The sequence below is a fragment of the Stegastes partitus genome, unplaced genomic scaffold (genome assembly GCF_000690725.1).
Source record: "Stegastes partitus isolate 25-593 unplaced genomic scaffold, Stegastes_partitus-1.0.2 Scaffold7, whole genome shotgun sequence".
Taxonomy (NCBI): Eukaryota; Metazoa; Chordata; class Actinopteri; family Pomacentridae; genus Stegastes; species Stegastes partitus.
This window is the reverse complement of record NW_007577738.1, coordinates 1,833,390-1,857,834: the sequence shown is the minus strand read 5'-3', so window position 1 is coordinate 1,857,834 and position 24,445 is coordinate 1,833,390. Positions and strand designations below refer to the sequence as shown.

General features: G+C 38.3%; 1 protein-coding gene across 1 annotated transcript in view; it reads right to left on the bottom strand.

Moving 5' to 3' along the window:
* The window catches only part of itprid2 (ITPR interacting domain containing 2), a 50,319-nt gene extending 30,171 nt beyond the window's left edge, over positions 1 to 20,148 (bottom strand). Inside the window, exons 1-8 of the mRNA XM_008282496.1 lie at positions 20,055 to 20,148; positions 11,940 to 12,049; positions 10,982 to 11,143; positions 9,600 to 9,642; positions 7,233 to 7,282; positions 6,964 to 7,017; positions 2,259 to 2,298; positions 2,037 to 2,132 (exon numbers count right to left, since the gene is read on the bottom strand). Coding sequence (XP_008280718.1) covers positions 2,037 to 2,132; positions 2,259 to 2,298; positions 6,964 to 7,017; positions 7,233 to 7,282; positions 9,600 to 9,642; positions 10,982 to 11,143; positions 11,940 to 11,982 — 488 coding nt within the window. The 5' untranslated portion in view covers positions 11,983 to 12,049; positions 20,055 to 20,148. The remainder of the gene's footprint in view (positions 1 to 2,036; positions 2,133 to 2,258; positions 2,299 to 6,963; positions 7,018 to 7,232; positions 7,283 to 9,599; positions 9,643 to 10,981; positions 11,144 to 11,939; positions 12,050 to 20,054) is intronic.
* Between the last annotated feature and the right edge of the window lie 4,297 nt (positions 20,149 to 24,445).

The following is a 24,445-nucleotide window of genomic DNA, read 5'->3' as shown; positions in this document are numbered from 1 at the left end:
GGTATAAAGTATCTGGTGTATAAAACTGGGTAAGAATCAGAAAAAAAGAAATAAATTCCCCAAAAAAATATTCCCACGCAAAAATTTGGATTCTGATGAGTATGAAAACAGAAGCCGAGTCGAACGGTCCGCCAACAGCATAAGATACCTTAGAATCACAATAATTATCAAGTTATAACCTTAACAACCTGTATAAACCTAATTAACTTTAGTTAGTTCATTGGTAAAATAATATAAAAAGGGATAAATCTCCCCATTACTTTGATTTATCATGTCAGAATTGATATATTAGCAAGGTTATAGTATTTTTTCAAGTCTTTTTTCATCATTTCAGTTGCTTTTAAACTATTATTAACATATTTGACATTTCATATGTAGTAATAAGATTCCAAGGGGCTCAATGGAAAAAAACACACATGGGACTATAAATTGGATGGATTTTGACTACCTAGTTTAAAAAAAAATTTTTTAAATTGGCTGCTCAGATTTGGCTGGTTTCTTTTCTGTTTGAGTCTCACAGCATTTCCACATGGGCTTTAACTGGAATGTTTACTCTGAAAAAGAAAGTCCCTGGTGATTTCATTTACAAATGGACCCAGAGGATCATAACCATTTTTTATACCAATAATCAAAATATGGTACAAGGTCCCAAGAGAATTTGATTAGCGGTCAGTCTGTCACTCAAAACATCTTTGAGACAGAATTAACTTCATGTTCCTGGAAGAAATGTGGATTCAGATTCACTATCTGGAGGACTGTAACTGAGCTCTGCTGTCTTTTGAACAACTAAAGAGGAAGTATAACTTGCCCAGCTAAAAAAAAAATGTTATCTACAACCAAGACCCTTTCTTAGTACTACTCAGAGACAAAAAATGAATTCACCTGTACTGTGATATGGAAAAGCTTCTAATGAAGGTAATGTACTTAATTCCAAAAATGTAATTTCTATTGATGGAGCTTCAAAGAGAGGGTTGAGTGTGGGAATTACATGCAATGACTGACCCAGAGCTTCAGTCAGAACTGTGCCAAATAAAGTTTATTGGCTACTTTAAATGTTAACCAAAGATTGTCAAAAACAGTTTTACTGCCAAGTAAGTTTTCACAATTGAGGAATTTGACTTGGTGTTTTAGTGCGTATTTAAAAATGTGTTGCAAGTCAGTGGACAGGAAGTGTTACAAGACAATTTAGCTGCACGTGTAATAAAGAGACTCCGGGTTGTAAAAAGTAACAGAAATGCTTAAAATGTGCAGGAATGTGCAAATGACTCACATGAGAAGGTGCAAGGTTTCATAGTAAGTAATGTAAACAACTTGAATATAATGTAATTCACTCCATCAACACCCCATGGAGGTGAATACAAATCTGTTATCAGATTGTTGCTTCAGGTGTGGTTTGGAAGAGGGTTTGTTTTTGCATTGCATTTTTGGCTGAGTAATAACCTGTCTCGTACAGGATTTACTTTCCCCTTGGATCCACAAATTTATTCATTGTAGAAATCTTATAATTGACAATAAACATTTAAGAATCTTCCTGAAGAAACTTTTTGAGAGATAGCTTTATGTATTGCCATGAAGTGTACAGCAATGACTTGGAAGTTGGATTCTCATCTCCTCTTAATTAGATGTTTTTTGGAAAATGAACCAGAATCAGAATTGAGTAACTGAAAGAACCAGGATTGTTGACTTGTTACAATATCTGTTCATGTATTCATGTATTTAGTCATTTCTTTTCATTCTTTTTACATTTTATTTGACTCCTTTTGAGGAACATCCTCTTTTGGTTTGTATGTGGGTGGGACAGGGAAAGGATTTCAACTCAGCTTTGTGTGAGTTTCTATTTGGTTTGTCTTGTACACAACACCTCTGGTTAGCTTTTTTTTTGTTTGGACGCAAACAAGTTCTCGACAGTGTCATTTAATGGGTTTGAAGTTCAGCAACAGCTCAGCGTGCCTTCATCTCTCTCTACCTGAGATCACTGCGTTACTTCCAGCAGAAACCTCCATGAGTCTGAGTGAGGATCGACGACGTGAACTGACCTGGAAACGGTGCTGCTCTTCCCTGATCCTGTGGAGTTCATACTTCTCCCCCTCTCTTTGTACTGACTCCTCTTCTGATCCGCCGCAAGACCAAAACTGCACACAAGACATTAACACACAGGGAAACATCAGCATAGATATATTCACAGGCTCGAGGGAGAAGAAACAACCAGCTACAACTTTCCTTTCAGAATACAGACAATTAAATAAAAGTAAACTCACCAGGATTCAGTTTTGCTGCTACTGGACTGAAGATGGTTGGCTGCAGAGACAAACATGACAATTATGACCTATCTATCATTAAAAACAACAACATCAGCAGCTAACCGGTGTGCCACTATAATTGTTTTTAATTATTTAATGTGTCAGCAACATCTCTAATTAGTTGATGAATCATTAAGCTGCTAAAATTACAAAAAAACATCCTCACAGGGCTATAAGTGAACTCTTTAAATGTATTCTATTATCTGACCAACAGTTGCTTGTAATTCCCAATTAATTGATTGTTCGCTACAAACATGCACCAGCGATGTTCCATTAATCGTTTTAATGGGGCTTACAGTGTCTTATCTTTTTAAGCCTTTCCAAAAAAAACACAACGAAACCGTAATGAATGAACTCAACTGTGCGTTAATCTGTTTAACATAACTTTCACTCCGTCAAACACCTGAAAGGCATCAGCAGCTGGAGGTGTGACTTTTGTTTTCTTTTCCATTTCAGAGGAACCTGTCGAGACCTGTTGAGACCTGTCGCCCTGTCACCGTCCATGTGAGCGCCTCTCTACCTTTTTTCCACTTCATTACAGCTGAATTTGTTTCAATCCGCAAGGTTTTCTTCTCTGACGGACAGCTGGATTAAAGGAGCCAAACGTGACAACAGCTCACCTCCATACTCTGATTCACTGATTCACTTCCATCCTGTTCACCCTGAACCGTTTAATTCACTAATTCACTTGCATCCTATTCACCCATTAACACTTTAATCCCCTCCTATTCGGTCATGGCAATGTTCAACATCATTACAGCCCATTAGGATCTGTTCATACATGACATCTGCACAATCTTCTGTGCAACAAGGACATCAGCCACTTCAGTCAAACATCTACTCAGATAATTAAGTCAGTCAGGACAGAGACATTCAAACTAAAGAGCTCAAGTGGGCTTCAATTTTCAACAAGGAGACCCAAATCCATGAGCTGTACGGCTTTCTTTTCATACTAGTGTCACATCTGTACAAACACACAGCCAGGTAGCTGATACAAATCTAACTAGACGAGTAGTTTTCCCCCAACCAAATGTTTTACTATTCTAGAAATTTTGCTCTATGTTCCTCCAACATCTAGATATTTGCATGTATTTTCTTAAGGAAGCCATTACTAGCCATTTCATATTAACAAAATATGACACTACTACTGGTTATTATCTCATGTTTTTTAGTCCATTTGGATCATTTTTGGCCATAGCTAAGGCTATTTTATGTCCAGTGAAGATTTTGTTTCTGAACAATGAGCATGAAAAAAGCAAAGGCTTTTTCTTTGTTTTGTTTTTTGGCTGTTTTGGAGAGACAGCAAGCATAGGGGTAGATGAGATTAAGAAACACGGAAGCAAAAATTGAATATATGCAACCTTCATCATGAGTTGACATAATCTCCAGAGATTCGGAGTGCCACAAAAAGCTTGCCAATACAAGTTGTGCAGAACTGATGCAAGGGTTTTCAATGTTCCAAAGTTGGTAAGCAGGACCAACAGCAGATGGGAGGATACCGAAAGATGCAATTAATTGCTGAATAATGGACCTTTTTCACAGGAGACATGTCACAGCAGGAACAGCACAGGTGTATTAATGATGACTGCATCCACTTAGGTTGGGTCGAGCTGCTGCACATGTTGGCTCACTGTCACGGCTTACTGGGTCACTTAAAGGAGTTAAGCCATTGTTAAAATACATTAGTTTCACCTGCGATTCTCCTGCTGTGACAAGTCACAGTGTCTGCTGTGAAAGAGACCTACTATGGACTAAAGGCAGCTCTTGAGTTGTCCTTGACTGTGTGTTTGTACAAAATTAAATTAAATTTACTGCATGTATGTTGTAACTGAAATGCATCCAAGACTGCCGTTCCTGCACAGGATGTCCCAGATCAAATCTACGCAAACTCTTGATCTCTCTGCCTCAACTAATTAGAATGTATTCAGCCTCAGATTCCACCAGCTGACCTCCGACCACACACACAGAGTTCCTAAGCCTAAAGTCATTAGAGGCTATTGTTCGCTCAATAACACATTAACCCTCTCGCCATCAGAGCAGTTATCGATGTATTCACAGTAGATCACAGGAATGATGAAAACACACACTCTCAGAGGAGAGTCGGTCATGCATGCAGTGTGTTTCCACACCTCTGCCACTGTTGACTTTTCCTTCAAGAAGAAACAAGACCGAGGAATGAAAACGGAGCGTCACAAGACGTTCTGTTGATTCAACTGACAGTGTTTTGTTTGTCAGACGTCTGTCCTTCATTTACACCCTTGATGAGGCTCATTATTATTATGAACGGACACACACAGGGCAGAATGATTCATGGTTTTTAATCATACTACTAATCAAAAAGAGAGGAGCACTTGTTGTGAAGCAACTGTCTTTTTACCACACTGACATGCCATACTCCCATTGCAACATATACAGTGAAGTAAGAAACTGTTTAAACACTTAGGCTACAATTGAAGAAGATAATATGTGAAAAGAAATGGCATGTATTTTAAAGCAAGCTACCACAAGCACACTTGTAAGGCAAAATATTCTACAATAAGAAGTTTCGTAGGTGTTAATCTGTAAAACAGATGATATGCAATTAAAACTGAAGTTAAAAACTAAACACAAAGAATTGGCTTAAGGTGACAATTTTTCATCTTTTAGCTTGCAGAAATGCTCAACAATGTCTGATCAGGGGATCAACCAGTTTCTATAACAGCTGTGGTTTCAATTCATCCATACCAGAGTGTTAGTGAGCTAATTCTTTTTTCTCCTTCGCATCCAATAGATGCTCTATGGGATGTGTGTTTTGGATCATGACCCTGCAAGGAGCTCCACTTCTGCTGCATGAATAAGTTTTAGACTGATGAAGTTTGCATCTACATTCCTCTGGATATTTCAGAGCTCATGATTCCATCAGTAACTGCAACTTCATCCACACCACTGTCAGAAAAACATCCCCAGGCATCAATAGGTCTACGCTTTACTGCTTAGGATTCTTTTTTGTTGTGCAAACTTCACAAATTTGGACTAATCTGAGACTAAAGCACATGTCTGAAAGCTGCTGTCTCTCTGTGCATGTTTATTTTTCACAAATTTAATCATAGTTATCTTATTATTTGAGCTAATGAATAGTTTCTGCTGTACCATTGTTCAGCACATTTAAAATCGTCCACAAGCTGTGTTCTCTCTGCTGTATGCTGCAGCTGTTTCTTGCCCGTTTTGCTCACAGTTATGCAGTTTCATTTGTGTGAGCCTTTTGTTCTCAGTCACAAGTCCTCTATTTTTCAAATATGCCCAGTTGTGGATGGTAGAATTTTTTCTAGTCTTCCTCTAAAAACACTTACATAGTCTTTGCCTTTTTCTAGTTACATTTACCGATGCAAGCAGTGAACATATGCAAAAAGTTCATCACATTAACTATGAACATGTGCCAAAAGGGCTGCGACTAAAATCCCTTGTTGTTTACTACGTAGTACGCTACATTTACTGTCTGCCATTCTATTTTAGTGTCTGAATTCCGGGTGTGTTAACTTGTCCACTGTGTAGTGCCTGTACACTAAACAATGCAAGTCCCTGGATGACTGTAAAGCAGCTGATGGTAATTAAGTCTTTGAAAAATAAATTTGCTCATGCACTACTGAAACTATTGCGTTCCAGACAGTTTCAGGGGGCCTCCAGTCGTACTCGATTGCTCCACCATCCAAATTCTCTTGATTCGCATTATTGATCCACACTCAAGCACTGTGACGCTTGGATAGACAGCAAAAATATGACTGTCATATCTTCACCAGCCTGATCTGGACCAGAGTTTATGCCTTCAAAGCAAACCTGCACACAGATCGCCTTACTGTGCCAAGGCATCGTACGTAATATCAACACTCAACAAGCATACCGCACTTTGGAGTGAAACAGACTTAACTACAGTAAGAAGTGTAAAAACCCAAAGTCTGACAACCAGAGCTTTTGTTGTCATTAAGAGGGGTACATTCATGTTTTTACGTGATAGTGTTGCTTATTCATTTAGATAAAATAGTTGCTTGTCCAAATGTGTTGTTTTGTTTGTTTTTTTTTTTACTAAGGGTCAAATACCAATTTATCCAACGTTTTATGAAATGACAATATAAACCTCAGGGAAGACAACCGAAATATCATAATTGAACCACCATTTCTAAAAATGCACATTAAAACAAACCGTGGAGCCAACAGGCCAAGCTAATAGGATTACTGTGAGACAACAGAACACGCTTCATCACTTGAACACTAAACTGAACTCATGTCCAATGTACTAAGTTATGAACAGTTCATATAACGACTCTCAGGTCACCAAGACCTCATATCTGGAAAACATGGAGGTCATTGCCGAACTACAATAACGATGAAGCGCAATTTAAAACGTATGCACTGATATACTACAGGTACTAGAGATTAGAAATTTAACTGGCAAGGTGAGGATTAAATCAGAGGTTTCTCAACTACTGAATCAGTGACGTTTGCGAGGCAGCCTGACCAACTTCAACCTTTACATCTGACTCTAATTGACAACAAGACTATGTACCTAAATGTCAGTGTTTGTTACGTTTCCAGGGTGCAGAATGAAAATACAGAATTAGGGGAAACCAGTAACAATGAGCTAAAATCAGTAATCTTATTTGCATTGTGAGTTTTCCTCTGAACTGACCTTCCGCTCCCAGTGAAAGGTCATCTTCAAAGCTGCAGCCGTTCCTGAGTGCTCCTGTTCACACACACAAAGTAGTAGAAGTTGTGTAATCCTTTCAGTGACAAATTGGCACTAAACTCAACTGAATTCTAACTTGAAAACAAGTTGAGGTGACCAATTGTAAGTATGTAGCTCTAAAGAGAAGTCCAGAGAATAGAGGCAGTGCCAACAAAACAGGCTGTGATCCTGATATTATAATATATAAACAGCCCACAGAAAACATGGATTACCTTTACTGGGAGAAGCACTCTGATCATCTAGAGAGGCTCCGAGGGGCGTCCTGGACAAGAGACACACGGTGAGGGTTACATATTAACCTAAACCATAAACTGGGACTAAAAACGCAAAAATCCAACAGGCATTCCTATCAGTAAAGTCAGGTCAGCTATTATTAGTACACAGCATATAAGGTAAAACATATTAGCTGCATCACTCAGCATTACAACATGTAACATCGATAGCACACACCAATTAGAGAACAAGTCATAGACATAAAGAACGGTGTGTCTTCTGGTAGCCCGTGTGCATACTTACATGGAATATATTTGAAGCAGATGTGTTTTGCCCTCAATGCTCATCTACTGTAATCTTACAGATACATCAGGATGGTCATAAGGGCATAAAGAAAAGCTACCCTAGACTAATTCCTGGGTAATATAAAGCAAACTATAACGGCAAAATACTCAACTGTATATAATAAACTAACACACAGTGAGACAAAACCCTGGTAATGCAATGCTCACAGCTCACATTGAGTAATGACCAGGCTGCACTAGCTATCACAACTGTGAAGCTGAGGCTAACGATCCAATTCTACATGCCAGTCAGGTGAATAGAAATGATGCAATGATAACCACCTGTGTAACTAAAGCTAAATATTCCAGTTCTGCTATGAAAACCTAGGCTAGGTATGCTAAGATAACTCCTAAACTAGGCTAACTGACTGTCAGGCTAAAGCTATCGATTGCAGTGTTAGCTGTCTGTCAGGTGAAACATGGGTACCCCAGCATCAGGCAAAGTTTTATGATGCCAACATTACCTGTTTGTCAAATGACATATAGACAACCCCAGCTAATTCCCTGCACACTACTGCCTATTAGGCTAAGCCTAGCTAACCCAGGTTACCTGGCTGCCGAGTGAAGGTTAACTACCCCACTGCTAACTGCTTGGCCAGCTAAGGCTAAGCAACCCAGGCTAACTGCTCGTTAGGCAAAGTAAAAGTAACCCATGCTAACTACACCAGCACTACCACCTGTTAGGCTACATCTAAGTAACCCTGGCTAATGCCTGACTAGATGAAGGCTAACTATGCCAACTCTACTGCCTGTAAAGCTAAGGCTAAGCAAATCAGGCTAACTAACTGTGAGGCAAAGGATAACTATCCCAACACCACTGCCTGTTAGGCTAAGTTGAAGTAACTCTGGCTAACTGCCTCTCAGGCTGAGGATACCTGTCCAAGCATAACCTCTGTGCTAAGACAAGACCAAGTAACACAACCTAACTGTCTGTCAGGCTATAGTGAAGAAACCCAGGCTTAATGCCCATCAGAAAAAGGCTGCACAATACAGGCTGACTGCCTGTCAGGCTAAGGCTAAGTAAACCAGGTTAACTGCCTGTCAGGTTAAGACTAAGCAAGCAAGGCTAACTCCTGGTCAAGCCAGGCTGCTTGCTTAGTCAACAACTGACCTACACAGAATCAAAATTTCACAGGCCATCCCCTGGCTATGGAATCCATCCCCAGCGTTCTACTGACCAGACTGGTTGTCCCAGGCTAACTAGCTGACAGACCAGGCTAGCTGACAGTAGCAGCAGATCTGAGCTGCTGTCTGCAGCCGGACGCTGGAAACACTGAGCTGTTACACAACCTGCAGCTCTTATCAATGGGACAAACTTCATGCCACCATTCAACACAAACACACACACACACACACACACACACACACACAAGGATGGTTGTGTAACAGTGCGCAGCCGCAATGTTCGCTAACCCTCCCACTTTCCAAAGGCAGCCATGTTGGCCCCAGGCCCCTGTCCTGCAGCTGTTGCTATAGTAACCTGCGATTCAGATTCTGTTAGTCATGTTACCACGGTGACGTCAGAGCACTGTCGAGAGTGTGAGTGACAGTGGTTAAAACTGTGAGTGTATGATAACAGTGTTGACTCAGCAGCAGGAACCCCTCCTCTGTTTACTTTCTTTTTTTTTCTGCCTTTCTTTCCGTCTTCTGTCGGCCTCTTCCTGTGTCTTTCTTTCCTTCTTTCCTTCTTATTCGCTCCAGCAGTTCTATGGGCCCTATCTCTGGGTGTGGGTATGCTCCCTTTGTGTGTGTGTGTGTGTGTGTGTGTGTGTGTGTGTGTGTGTGTGTGTGTGTGTGTGTGTGATTCTGTGTGTTGTATGTCTAGGCGTTGGCTGCGTGGCGGCTCTACGTCAGCAGCTGATAAAACCGCTCCTGAGCACACACACCTCCAGACACAAGGAAAACATATCGATAAACCAATGAGCAACAAAACCAGTTAGCCAGTCTGTCACTCAACCAGTCATTCTCCTGAAAAGCATCTGTTTTTCACACTTCTGTTCAGGTGTTGAATGAACACTGTACCTGCATTCGCTCAGCCAGTTGGTGATCTTGTTGGGAACTTGTCCTGACAGAAAGAGACACACGAGTACGTTAAAGCAGTAAGCCAACAGATGCTGTCCTGCAGAGTAATTACAACATGCCATAAAAGCATTACAGAGGTGCCAGACTTCAGGATATAACTCTTAACATTTTAGCTGATCGTAATAACGGAGCCAGCAGGCTGCAATTCCACCAGTTTACATCTAAATGGTCCACATCCTGCTCCTGTTCACAACGCGGTGGCCGCAACTACTGACTTATTTCATTATGGATCAAGATGTTGATTATTTTTTCAATTAGCTGTCGAAAATTGCACTTTACAGTTTCCCACAGTTTTCTGTCCAAACAAATAGCCCATAAGCCTAAAAAACATGAATGCAGGAAATGCTCAAATTTGTTTCCACATGACTTAAACATAATCAGGTCAGTCAAGCTAAGGTTAAAGGCCAATTCACACTTTCTCCATCTACAAGGACATGTAAATCTCAAGTCTTCAAGCATTGGTGACTTGGGATTTAACATGGATTCAACATTGACCCCTGTGTGGAAATCCATGTGTAGCCAAAAATATGTAACTGCACAGACTGTTCACATTGGAAGTGTTTTCAATAAATGCACAATGTACAAAGAGATTATTTCTTTACACTCTTATCGTTCATCATGAAATTAATTGTAATTAAAGTTGTCACTGCTGGACTTTTGGAGGAGCTTTGATTTGTACAAATGATCCATCGATATCGATGGAAACTAAACACAGTAAAAAGTTCTAAATTCTCCAGAAATCCTGTGTTATGTCCACTGAGCTCGACATACGTCAGAAATAATTAGACTGACATGGTGCTACAGTGCAATCTGTAGCTCGCTGCAAGGTGAGGCGTAATGCGACTGTCTGCAAAGCAAACCAACGTGTATCTATCGTGGTACTAATAGAACCCCCTACACATCAATTGTCCGCTTTTAAAGTCTTCATTGGTCATGTGAAGAAACATGAATTATCCTTTCCCCCAAAAAATTACATTCCTGTATGACTAAACAGTTTTAATTTATGTTGTGAAAGGTTATACCAATATTAACACCTGTCATTACAAAACGGAGCAATAGATAGGTACTGAGTGGGAGATTTTACAGTTGGACATGAACTCTGTCATGGAGACACTGTTTCAGTGAACATATACAGCTATACCATGTAACTATGATAAGATAAAATCCTCAGATGACAGGCCTGAACTTTGACTCTCGGTTGCAAGTCAGTGAAATGTCTGCCTTTAAATCGTTAATGTTAAGTACTTCCAGTACAGTCAACATTTAAGATTCAACAACTCCAAGTGCATAACTGCTTTGACAACAGCTGAGCTCAGTCTAACCTGGTTCCTCCGAGGGTCTCTGTGTGTCCCCGTTACTCTGGCTCTGTTGGGGCCCCTCGGGGCCACAGTGCTCTGGTTTTGATTCTTGCCAGATGGAGTCTTTGCTCTGGGCCCAGGCCCGCCGCCGCATATAGGCCATGCTCATTGGCTTCAGTCTGGGATCTGAGGATCAATCAAGCAGACCGCACGGCAGCGTGAAGTCATCGATCGGGTTCGGCAGGTATTTAACATGACAAACACAAACCACAGCTGAGTCAGAACAAACACACACAGCAGGTGAGTCGCGCTGAAGGATCACATGAGTCCTTGTCCTGCATGTCTAGGCCATCCAGCTGCTGTTTTTGTCAATTTGAAAAGGAAAGATAAAGCCATATCTGAAGGCCCAGCATTAATGCGATACCAGATTGAACTGTAATATATCTGAAGACTTGAAACAGATAAGTAAATCAGCATCAACACTTTGAATTTGTGCCATCAAATAGCAAAAAAAACCCATTACAAGCAGTGGTACCAATTTATCACCATCACCGCCACATTCCCTTTAACTGATTTTACTTTTACATTAATATAAGTTTGCATTCGTACTATGAGAACTAACCGTGGCATCACATGTCTGTCTTTACTTTTAGTTGATTTATTTAGAAAAGTTTTAGGTTATCAATCCATCCTTTCAATAATTAGTTACATTTTTAACAACTTGTCAACTATTTTTATCCCATTATTTCAAGGGTGCATGTGCTTTAGCAAATATCTCTGTGTGTATATAAATGTGTATGCTAGTGCATGAATGTGTGTGCTTTCTAAACCATACTTGACCCTTTATGGTCATGATTTTGCTACCCATTTAAATTACTATTCCTATTACTTATGTCAATTACTATATATTTTACCATATATTTAAATTGTTTGTCTCTAACTTTTAGTTAACTATATAAGCTATTTAAATAAGACGACTCACCTGGAGCAGCGCTGGTTTCCATTCCTAGAGATCCACTCTCCATATCTGTGTGTCGGATCAGTCAGAGAAGACTGACGACTCTACAGCAACATCAGCAACAGGTAGCACAACTGCACAGAGACACAGAAACATTTCTACTTATTTAACCACATATTAGTAGAAATGCACATGATTCAGAGTTAGCCAGACAGCTGTTTTTCATCTGCACAGAAGCTACACTAAAGAAAACACAGTAAAAAAAAAGGGGGGGAAAAAAATTACTAAAATGATTGAAGGAGTTTATAAGCAATAAGAAAAACAGAGAAGATCAACACTGTTGAAAGGAGCAGACTTTTATCAAATATCTCTAACTAGAAACGCCAATTGCATGAAAATTCTCCTCAGTGTATGACTTCATAACACCACAGAGTTATTGGTTATTGACTTAATTAATTCGTCACCAAATTAGATAACATTATCTGTTACCAAAGTCGACTGAACCTGGTCTTTATGAAGCAGATGCTACAATCATTCAATATGACGCTCAGTTTCAACCAAACTTAGGGTCATCTGCATTGCTGGACCCCTTTTACTCCTAAAATCCTAAGTTTTCACATGCTTTGGCAGTGGATTGACTCACATGGGAAAACGATGTATGTTTCCAGAATGTCAAAGCAACGCAGTTGAACCCAAAATACATGCAGCGCAACATCCCACGAGACTGTATGCACGCAGCAAACCGTGCAAAGCAAGAATCTAGATTGTTAGAAAGTCTTGTTCCAAACCTTGCCACGGGTCATTTAGGTCTTTCTAACAGCTCAAGGTAACAGCTGCAGCTGCGAACAGTCATTCAGTGAGCTGACACTGATCCACACCTGACTGAGGTGCACAAAGGAGAAGGACGCGCTTCAACATCTTATTGGTTCAGAAGAAATTACTTTGTAAGCTGAGTCACAGCCAAGTCACTTTGCCACAATGAATAATAGACGGCACACTCAGTTTGGACATCAGAGGCACTTTTAAACTGTTAGGGAATACTTTGTTTACCTTTTCATGAACATATTATTCAAATAGCTGACTAAAGTCAAGAAGCTTTTGGTTATTATTATGGAGTAAAATGCTAATGTGCAATAGTTATAGTCATTATTTGCAAATACAGAGTAGAAGTTTTAAAACACATAGAGAATGTTCACAATGTGTGATGAAAGAAGTATGTTCATAAACATTAATATTTCTACATTTTTATCTTCACCAGTGCTTGTTTCAGCAGCAGCAGCAGTAGGTCAGTGGCAGTAATGGTGGGCATAGCAGGGAAAGTTCATACAGCATATTTGATGCACACAGCCAACCCACATCCCAGCAGAGCTTTACATCTAGTGACACCCTGTTTAGGAAACATTTAGCCACAAGTTCAAATTATTTTGACTTTAAAATTGTTTGTCAATCTAGTTGGCTATTAATAAACTGTTGGTTGGAGCTGGCTGCTGGAGACATGAAACACAGAGAGGATGTTTTGTAGTGAGATGAGAAGCAGAGAAGTGGCTTGTATTATTAATGACCAGGTTACCCACAGTGAGCCCAGCTGAGCTTACAGACATGCACACATTTGTGTGTTTGTGGCAATAACAAGCTTTGTTGTCCAACAGAACCAAACCCAAACAGTGAGGCCACATAGACAAAGTGAAACATGTTTACTGAAGTCTTTTAAATTCTAACTTCTTTACAGAGATGCCGTGCAGGCTTGCTTTGATAGATCATCATCAGACACATGCCGAGTATTTCTTTTCTGTATTCTGCTGTTTGTTTATCTCAGACTGACCCACTGATGAGGGTTGTTCCATTTCAAATCATCAGAGACCTTCTGCTCAACCATCTCTAATTTGCTTAAAACTTTTTGATCATAAAAAACAAGCAAATAAAACGGTATCTATGAAATTTTAGGTTAATGCATCAACTGCTGTCTGAGATTTCTTTCTCTCTTTTTTTTAACTGCTGACCCACTTTCAGCACATGTTAGATCAAATCTCTCAAGTCTCTGACTATGGGTGAAAAAAATATGAAAAATTGAAGCTGTCTCATCTTGAGCACGCATTGACAAAAAACATGACGATGCAGAAGTCAACGAGTGATATTTTCTAAACCATATGTAGCCGCATGTCACACTAACACAAAACAAAACACATCTGCAAGATTGGACAAGCAGCTCCAATAATGTCTGATTATAGGTGAAATTGAAGCCGTGAAGGAAATTCACATCTCTGAGCATACACTAACAAAAAGCAAAAAAATGCATCTCTATAAATATCAATATTTGATGTGATAAAATTCCTGTCAAATCAGGGATGACTGAGCAGAAACTGTTCTCTAGATCTGATGATTTAAGGCGGACTGGTCTATAAACGACAGCTGGGCTTTACGCTGCTGCATTTCACTACACACGAAAGGGAAAATTACTGTGACTATGAAAGTCCCTGCGTTCAGTCACCTGAACTGGCGCTGATTCAACAAGCTCCCGCTGTAAAAACTAAAGCACTGAGGTGAAAGTCAAACAACATAAGGAGCCGCTGAAGAGACGAGGGCGAGGAGGAAGAGTTAGAGAATTAGAGGAGCCAAATCTGAATGAGAACATGTGAAACAGGAAACGAGTGTTTAGAATGATGAACAGAACGACTTCCTGTCCGAGTGAGGAGAGGGACGGGGGGGGGTCAGCGAGGGATGGGTTTATTTTTAGATTTCTCTCGCTAATGCAAAACCAACTGGAATGCCAGAAATCAACAACAACAACAACAACAACAGAGACGGCATGCAGAGAGAGAGTCAACTGCAGCAGCATCTGAGACACATGATGATGGTGATGGACAGATCAGCTGCTTCTCACCCTCTGAGTCATCTTTAATCAAACACTCGGCTTCTAAAGACCTCAAGAGTTTTTAGTGTCGCTTTTTACAGACAGCAAGAAGAACAACAAAGCCTCAAAGCATCTAGAACAAGGCTGAGCATCAAACCTTAATGCTTTTAATGATTTTGACGTGACAATAATTACTTTCTGCATAAACAACTCACAAAGTAAAGGCAACAGTTTCACAATTTCCTAAACTGACAGCTTCTTGTTTCAAGCTTCTTTACTTGCTTTGTCCAAATCAAACCATGTTTACTGTTTTACGCTGCTCTGCACCCCCCTTGCAGCAGCAGAACAAGGGTCTTTGGATGGTGCATTAACTGAACTATCCATACCAGTGGATAAAGGGGATGCCAGGGGAGGCTTGCACGGACTCCACTCCATGCAGCTGGAGCTCATGATGCTCTTAGGTTGCATTTTCTACTTTATCCCCTTGGGTTTAAACTTCAGGTATTTATTGAAAGAAAACCCTTACTTTTGTTAACTTTGGTGTTAGTCTCCACTTTATGCTGCCAGATTGTAAAGTGAATGTCACATAAAACAAAGAAAAGCAGAAAAATGATCATAATGAGGAAGCTGCAACAGAGTGATATTTACAAATATTGTTTGAAAACGACATTATCAGTTGATTAGTTGTTGAAACAGCTGCAAACTTCTTCAACTAACTGATCGATTTTGTATTTCAGCTGTATTTTTAGATTCTACTTTATATATAAAACTCATTTACCAGCACTAAATGTCAGCATACAGTTCAAACCCTCTTCACATCTACATACAGTCATTTACGCGCTACTGAAGCAACATCTACGTAAGCTAGCTGTAAAATAAACCATTTAAATTCTAACAAAACTTTGCCGTATAGCCCAGACATCTCGACGCAAATCACAGCATCAGTGCAGAAACCCTCTTTCAGAAAATGGATAATCAACAGCTATTGTGATGATCTAATAGTTGTTTAACATGTTTTTAGGATTCCAGCACACAAACATACAATCAGCCACTAAAGCAAAATATAAAACGATACATTCTAGAAATTTGTCAGAGAATTCATTGAAAATATAGTGCCTGTCTAATTTGTTCAGCATTGTATAGACCATGCAGCATCATGAAGTGCTTTAATGCGCACTCAGCTCTCGACATTTCACCGTTTTGAACAGGAATGAGGAATTTCAAATTGAATTCACCTTTTCATTCCCATATTTGAGCCGCCTCACTGGGCTCCTCTGAGAAGTCAGAAATGAATCAAGCATAACATTCAACCACGAAAACAAAATTTTCTCTTTAGAAATGCAAGTAAATCACCAGAATTTGACACCCTAATCAAGAAATAATAATGTGCTTTACTGTTTTTTCAGGTGTTTTGGTAAAAACGTTCATTTGAAAATTCATGGATAACAATTATACTTTAGCATTAAAAATATCCCTTTGGTTAAAGAGCTTCTGCATACTGCTGTATTAACCATTACAGAAACATTAAAAAATGATTTTGGTAATTACCAATGCTGTTAATTTAGGGCAGCTGTGGCATAAACCTTACATTTGGTGGTGGTCTAATACATTTGTTAAGCACTATATACTGCACACAAGACTTTTTGTCACAGCAAACACACAACAGAAATTTGCAAAATCTTTAGCGATGACTGTTGGAACAGCAAACCCCTGCACCTGAGTTTTTCCTAAATATACAAAAACATTCTGGTATAATTCATAATCTTAATTATGTAACTATTTCAAACTATACGGGTTATTCTAAGTATATCAAGATCTAAACTTGCTAATAGAAAACAAAGTAAAATGATTAGATACGATGCAACTAACTCATATAGATAAATTTATTATGAGAGGAAGACAGCTGCAGGGTGCAAATTCTGCCTGGAGACGTAACTCATATTAATATTATAAGAATGTTCTGAATATTATCTCATGTAAACAAGCATAAATCTACGTTATGCACTCCTGCAATAAACTATTTTAAAATGTGGAGAGTTTCTGTTTCATGTCCCTGTAAACTGGAGGATGACCCACTGACTGCAGGAATACTCGGCCTGATTGTTAAGGAAACCTGTCGACGGAGACACAAACCAGACTCAGAGCTCCAGTCGGCACCGATGCAACAGTCAAGTGTTTCTGTTACAGCAAACTCAAAGACTTTTTGGGATTAATGTCATCAGTGGTCACCTCAAACACAGTATAATGATGACAGAAGCATCAGTACGGGCTTTTCCTTCAGGACGGTCATTAACATGCAGGAAAAACGAATCTGATCACTTTAGTTAGTCAATAAAAAACTGAATCCTACCTAAAAAAGACAAACCCAATTAATTATGGAGAAGAGATGAAGAGATAGAAAATAACTATATATATTTCATTTGATGTATCTGCACTTTAATGAATATTTGAATGTCATTGACTATATTTTTGATAAAAACATTGAACTTATTACTTCACTACATATATTTGATCACTGTAGTTACAAACGGAGATTCTGTATACAAAACATACACAACTACTTTTTAAAAATTGGCAAACAGATAAGGGGATGTAAAATAATTACATATGTTTGACGTGATGTATCTGCACTTTACTTAGTATTTTATTTCGTTTAACATTGTTTATCATAAAATTGTACTTTTTATTCGACTACATTTACTTGTTTACTTTAGTTACAAATTTGGATCCTGCAAATAAAACATACACAACTACAACATAAAAGAGATGGAAAATAACTAAATGGTGTATCTGCATTTGACATGAGTATTTTATTTCATTGAGCATTATTTATAGTAAAAATGCATAGTAAAAAAAACACCACAACACTATTTGCTCACTTTAGGTATGAATTAAGATTCTGCACACAAAACATGGAAAAAAACTTTTTAAAATATGATGGAATGCAAAATTTAATTTATCATTAAGACAATTATCATGCAAAAAAATGCACAACTCAATTTAGTTTTACAGAAGTGTCACTGCATTAAACTGAGTCAGCTCAAGGTTCGGTGTGTTGTTTTTACAATGCACATCATGTGAGGGCGTCAACATGTCAGCTCGGGATAATTAAGAAGTCTTTTTTATATTATACTAATCAGTGGTGAGCAAACTATTCATCAGACTAACGAAAGTTATCAACAGCTCTGAAACTGTTAAGAAGTCCCTGCAACTCAACCAGCTGGAGCAATAAAATGCTGCTTAAACACAAATGCATGATTAATATTACCTAAATTCTATATACATGCATAGTACATACACTCTCATGTAATTTCTCTGCATTGAGGGTTTTAACTTTAAATACCTGAAGAGAGACTCAAATAATTAACCAACATAAATGTAAAGCTGACATTCACTTTCAGCATCATCAGGTTTGGTAATTATTTTCCTTCTTTTTTAGCTGATTTATCGCTAAGTTCTTAAAAAACTGAAAAAGATGCATCCTTATTGCCTTAAACTCACATTAACATATAAAAACTGACTCATTTTGTTGCACCAGCTTTCAAAAAAGTTACATTTATGATCACAAACAACAACATGTGAGAAGCTGCTATCAGACAATTTTTTGCCATTTTTGTTTACAACAATTATTAAGTTATCTAAATTGCTGCCATGTCAGCACCAGAGTGCTGGTTTCCTTCTGGGTATTAAAGGAAATAAAGAAACTGGCGTGTTTAATTGAGGAGAGCCTGACTGTCATCAAGAAAGAAAACAATAACTGAAAATATAAAATTGTTCTATTTAATTATTAAATTTTACATTTAATTTGGACTTTCAAAACAGTTTCCGATGAATTTAATAATCAACAATGAAGAAATCGACTTATTGTTGCAGCTTAATATCTAACAAGCAGCTTCTGATTATAAAACAATATCTCCAGAGCTGATCGATTAATTGATCAACAGAAAAGTAATCAGCAACTATTTCAGATGAGCAGTTTCAGATATTTTCCCAGCCGTAAACTGCAAATATTCGAGCTTTGAACTGATGGTTGAATGAAACTTTGAGTTGTTTCAATTACGAGTCCTTGATTCTTTTAATTACGTATAATGGAGATCACGGTTTGCCGTCAGTGTTTTCCTCTGAAATGTGGCGGATCAGAAACACTGAACTGAAGCAGCCACCAGCAGCAGTTCACAGCAGACTCAAATTCACATTTAAGAAGCTGGAATCTAATTGAACAATCGTGTAAATGTTGCACTTCAGTATCTGACAAGTCACTGTTGATTATGAAAAAAATATTTCTAGAGCTGCACTTGTTAGTCTGGTGATCCAGAAGTTAATGAACAGAAAATCAGCAACTAGCTTGATAACTGATGAGCTGTATGATAGAAAATTACTAATATTTGGGTTTTGAGATGATACTTGAGTAAAACTTTGGCTGTGGGAAATTATACGAAGGATTTTTCACCATTTTCTGACATTTCCTGGACAACACTAACTGATTATCTAGAATGGAGATGATGGTTAGCTGATAGTGTTTTCCTCTGAAATGTGGCGGATCAGAACCAGCAGACTTCTTGTTTGTGGGATCGACAGTCACCTCAAATTCACATTTAAGAAGCTTGAATCTAACTGATTAGTCGACTAATTGTTGCAGTTCAGTATCTGACAAGAATATTTCTAACACTGCACTGCTTAGTCTGGCAATCCCAAAAATTAACCAGCAACTATTTTGATAACTGATGATTTCTTTCTGATATTTTTAAGCCAAAAATAAAGTTTTGAGAAGCTAATTATATAAAGTTTTGAACTGCTGTAAATCAGAAGAAGAATTTTTCACCATTTCCTGACATTTGCCAGACAACACTGTTAACTGATCATGTAAACAGGACATCATGGTTCACTGAAATCAGAAACATTAAACTGGAGCTGCACCACCATAAATTATTAGTGAAGGATCGCACGACTTGTTTGTCAACACGCTTCTATGACACACACACACACACACACACACACACACACTGAGTAATGAAGACACATGTTAAAGATGCTGATCTGTCACTTTATCTCTCCTTATCTGCAGTCTGAACCCCATCAGCCTCTGAAACTCTTATTTATCTGATCTGAAAACATGCGCAGCCTCAAGAAATCGCCACCAAACTCTCGAGTGTTGGATCAGAGCAACTTGTTGATCCTGTTCAGTTGTTCCTGCTCAGTGTGACTCGGAGGACTCCACTGACAGCTAAAACCCTCCACCGCCGCCGACCACCGCAGCAGCAGCAGCGGCCAGAGCTCCGGTAACTCACCGTCATGGTCCTCCGCTGTCCGCGTCTCTGATCCCAAACTGTCAAAAAAGGAGTCCAAACTTTTCTAAAAACACTCCAACATTCCTGCTTCCGCTTCCTGAAAGCAGCAGCAGCAGCAGCAGCGTGTAGGAGGAGGAGGAGGAGGAGGAGGAGGTGTGTCCTCTGAAGGCCGCAGCGGAGCAACAGCGACACCTGGCGGACGTTCTGCGGTCATACAGGGAGGGAGGCTCCACGGCTGGGCCTTGTTTTTCATTAAGTCTTTTTTTTCTTCTTCTTCTTCTTCCTCTTATTGTCCTCAGACACTGGCAAGAAATTGAACTACACCCAGTTTTGGCTAGAATAAACTTTTAAAGTTATAAGTTGTTAGTTGAAAACCACTATTTTTGTTAGGGTCGACGACAAGCTTTTAAAATCTGGCTAGAGCGCACTATTTAGGTTGAATAAACCTTGAAAACTATAAATATTTGGACAGGAACATTTTGGGTGGAATAAATCTTTATAACTATATTATTTTTGTGTGGGGAAAATGTTTTAAACCATTACTTGCTAGTTGAAAATCACTATTTTGTTAAAAAAAATAAAATAAATAAATAAAAGTAGCATTTTGTGTGTCTTAACCTTTTTAACATGACTTGTTTTTAGAACCTGTAAAAGTCTGAGTGTCTGGAAGGAAAGTAATTTTTCAGGTAAAATACCTTTTTTTTTTTAAACTTCAAGTATTGTTTTTGCTGAAATTAACCGTTAAAAATATGATTAGGTTTTGAAAGTTTTGGCATTTTGGTTAAAATAAATCTTCATAACTAAGTATTTTTGTGTGTGGAAGAAAATGTAAAACCACAACTTGTTTGTTGAAAGTCATCATCATCATCATCATCATCATTATTCTTCTTATTGTTGTTGTTGTAGTTGTTATTTTAAAGTAGCATTTTGGGTGTATTAACCTTTTTCACATGACTTGTTTTTAGAATCCACTACTTGTGTGGGTTAAACCTTTAAAACTGAAAGTGTTTGGACAAAAAGTATCACTTCAGGTGAAATACATTTTAAAAACTTTAAATATTATATTTGGTGGCATAAACCATTAAGAAAGTAGTATTTTGGGTCAACAAACTTTTAAAACCTTAACTTGTTAGCTAGAAAGTACTATTTAGTACTTGGACAGAAAGTACCATTTTGGGTGGAGTATATCTTTATAACTATAATATAAGTATTTTGTGTGGAATAAACCTTTAAAACTATAACTTGTTAGAGATATGATATTGGGCCCGAACGTCCCAGCTTTGCTCCTTATTGTTACATTTATTTGGGCTCTGCACAATGTAATGAATACTAATTTCATAGTAAACAAATAAGCATCAACGCCTCCCTTTCCAGTTTTTTAATATATATATTAAAGAGACTAAAATTTGCCACACATTGCTGCCAAGATCTGAATTTTGAATCATAAATATCAAAGACACATTGTTCATTGTACATTTTAAAAGAAAAATGTGTCTTCATTTACAGGTAACTACAGTTACAGTTGATATGATTTCAGTGGCAACATCATATAAATGCAGTATATTATTGGAAAATTACTGTAGAGGACTGGGATTGATGAAATGGTAATCGACTGTTTAAATAAATAACAATTGCAATACTGTAGCAATACAATAAAATACTGGCAGTCACAGCTGCCAGTGTTTTATTGTATTATTACATTATTATTTTACAGGAAATATTGCCAAAGTGTAAGATGAGATAAGACAAACTTTAACTGGGGAAATTCACACGTCACAGCAGCAGCCAGATACAAATGAAGCACAGTCAACAACAAGAGAAGTACACAAGTATGATAAAGACCAAAAAATTAAAAGATAATAATAGATACACATTTCACATGTACAGATATGACAGGATGGATACTTTCATTCAAATTGTCGGGCGTGTGTGGGACATAAAAGATAGAAAGAAAGAGTTTTGTACGTTTACCTGCAGTACCAGATTCACCACTAGATGGAAACCAAACACCGTTAAACTGGACGGACTGGAAGCTTCCATCGCTGCAAACAAACACTGAAACAGCTATAGTCCAGTTAACACAGTCATGTTCACCGAAGCTGTTAACGGTTTGTTCTAATGTTGTTCAAATGACTCGGAATAATGACAATTAAAAATGATTTACGTTTGTTTTCTTTGGTTCACATTTCGTGTCACAATTTATAAGATCAATCTTTGCCTCTCAGGGTCATGTATGGATATAGAATAGGCTCTGCTGGTTGCACAAAGAGTTTTGGGGTTTTTTTTCTCTCTTTTATGGATTTTATTGATCCTCATTGCTTTAAACAATTCCATTTCTTTCATAGTCTAAATTTCTCAGATCACCTCTTCTTCAGGGTTCCACTTGAAAATCTAAAAATGTAAATAATTTGCCCACATAGTTGGCCATTAGCTTAATTTGCCTCATTTGTAAATGTTAATTCTCCTAAAATATATTATAGAATATATTCCTCAGGTTTTTAACCTCGAATACAATTTTTTATTTTTTTTTCTGTTTATGTACCTTTTTTTAAGGGACCCCCATTGAAAATAAGATGACTTATACAAAGGGATTTATCCTGATATAATGATGTTACGCATTCAGCTTTTATGAGAAGGGTTCATTAACACAAAGTGAACGGTTTAAAAACATTGTAAGGCATCTGTAAGTTCAGTCTGCAGCAGAAATAGATACTAGATGAAAATACAATAAAACACTGCTTGAACATTATAAAATATTGTATATTAACTAACATTAGCAAACTTAATTTTTGATCAACTTTATTCAGCTATTAAAATCTTGTGTACTGCTGTTTACTAATGTTAATTGGGGAGTTCAAGTGTTTCTCATAACGATCATTGGAAGAAACTGGAGTTGGTTGTTGTTTCTAGACATTAGACTGTGTGTGTTCTTTGTATGAATAGGATAATCTGACCTTCACACACGCACACACACACACACACACACACACACACACACACACGCACACACACACACACGCACACACACACAGCCAGCAGTATAGAATAATAATTCTTATTCAGTAGGAAGTTGCTGTTTGGTCAAGTTGCTTTGAATAACAAAAGAAAAAACGTGTTTTACTCAGCTTCTGTTGTTTCTGCCTCCTGATAAACGTGTGCAATCACTGAATTTCCATTTGTTAAAATCCACTAAAATTGTAAATGCTGGGCCTATTTACAGCAGCAAAGAATGTCAAACACAGAAAAATGCTGCAGAACGTTCCCTCTAAAACTGATTTAATCTGGTAACTCAATAAGTTTTCTATTCATGAGTCCTGATCTGAGCAGCAGAGAGACGGAGACATTGATTCTGTGTTAACCATTAGCTGCCAGAGTGTCCCAAACGATGGACGGACACACAGGTCCTCCAAAGTTGCCTGGTAACCTCTTAGCAACCAGTTCATCATCACCATAGTAACCTCTTCACTGCAGAACAGACCAGTCCAAAGTCCACAGTTTTTTCCTGCTGGTCGGACCTGATGCAGCAGGTCTGACTCAGTGGATGTGGAAAAGTTACCGAAGCCCTGCCCACTAGTTTCCTCCAGCTCTTCTTCTGTTGACTTTTTCACACATGCAGTCGAAGCAGGCCAAGCGATAATGATTAAACAAGACAAGACCAGTTCAAGTGATGTGTGGCCTGACCAGCAGAAAAAGGTGTTTTCAGTTGCTCTGAACATTCAAGAGAGGGGAACACCTGTTTATATACAGTCTCTCCTAGAAGACATTCATGATGCAGCACTCACTTATTTAAACATAAAGCACCAGTCCTCCATCCTGAGCAACAATGCAGGTGGTCTGGTCCCTACGCTCTCCTATCCCCTAAATAGCACATTGCTATTTTTCCACTCTGTTTTATTAGGTTGAGGCATAAAGACAACTTGGCTAGCTTTAAGAAAAGATCAAGGTTAGTGTCAAAATAGAAGACCTCCACTGTCATGCTAACAATGATAAAAAAAAATCTCGCTAAGGTCATGGAACAGTCATGCTTTAAGTAGAAAAACAAGAAAACAGGAAACAAACGTCAGTCCCACATGTTAATGTCCGATGTTTTGTTGAACCATCCATCCACCCCGACCTCTTCCCTGTGCTGACTCTCCGCACTTCTTCCTTTGTTCTTGTCATAAATAAAATAGACACTAGAGGGCTGTCACGGAAGTGGTGTGGGTCATAAAAAGATTTTTAAAATCTGGACCCCAGGATTGAGGGATTTTGTCTGAACAGTCAACAATAATGATGTCATCATCTTCATCATCCATATGGTCATCAGCATCATCTTTATCATAATCAATAACAAGATAATGAATACGTTGTTGAGGATGATAAACCTCATCATCATATTATGATTATCAACA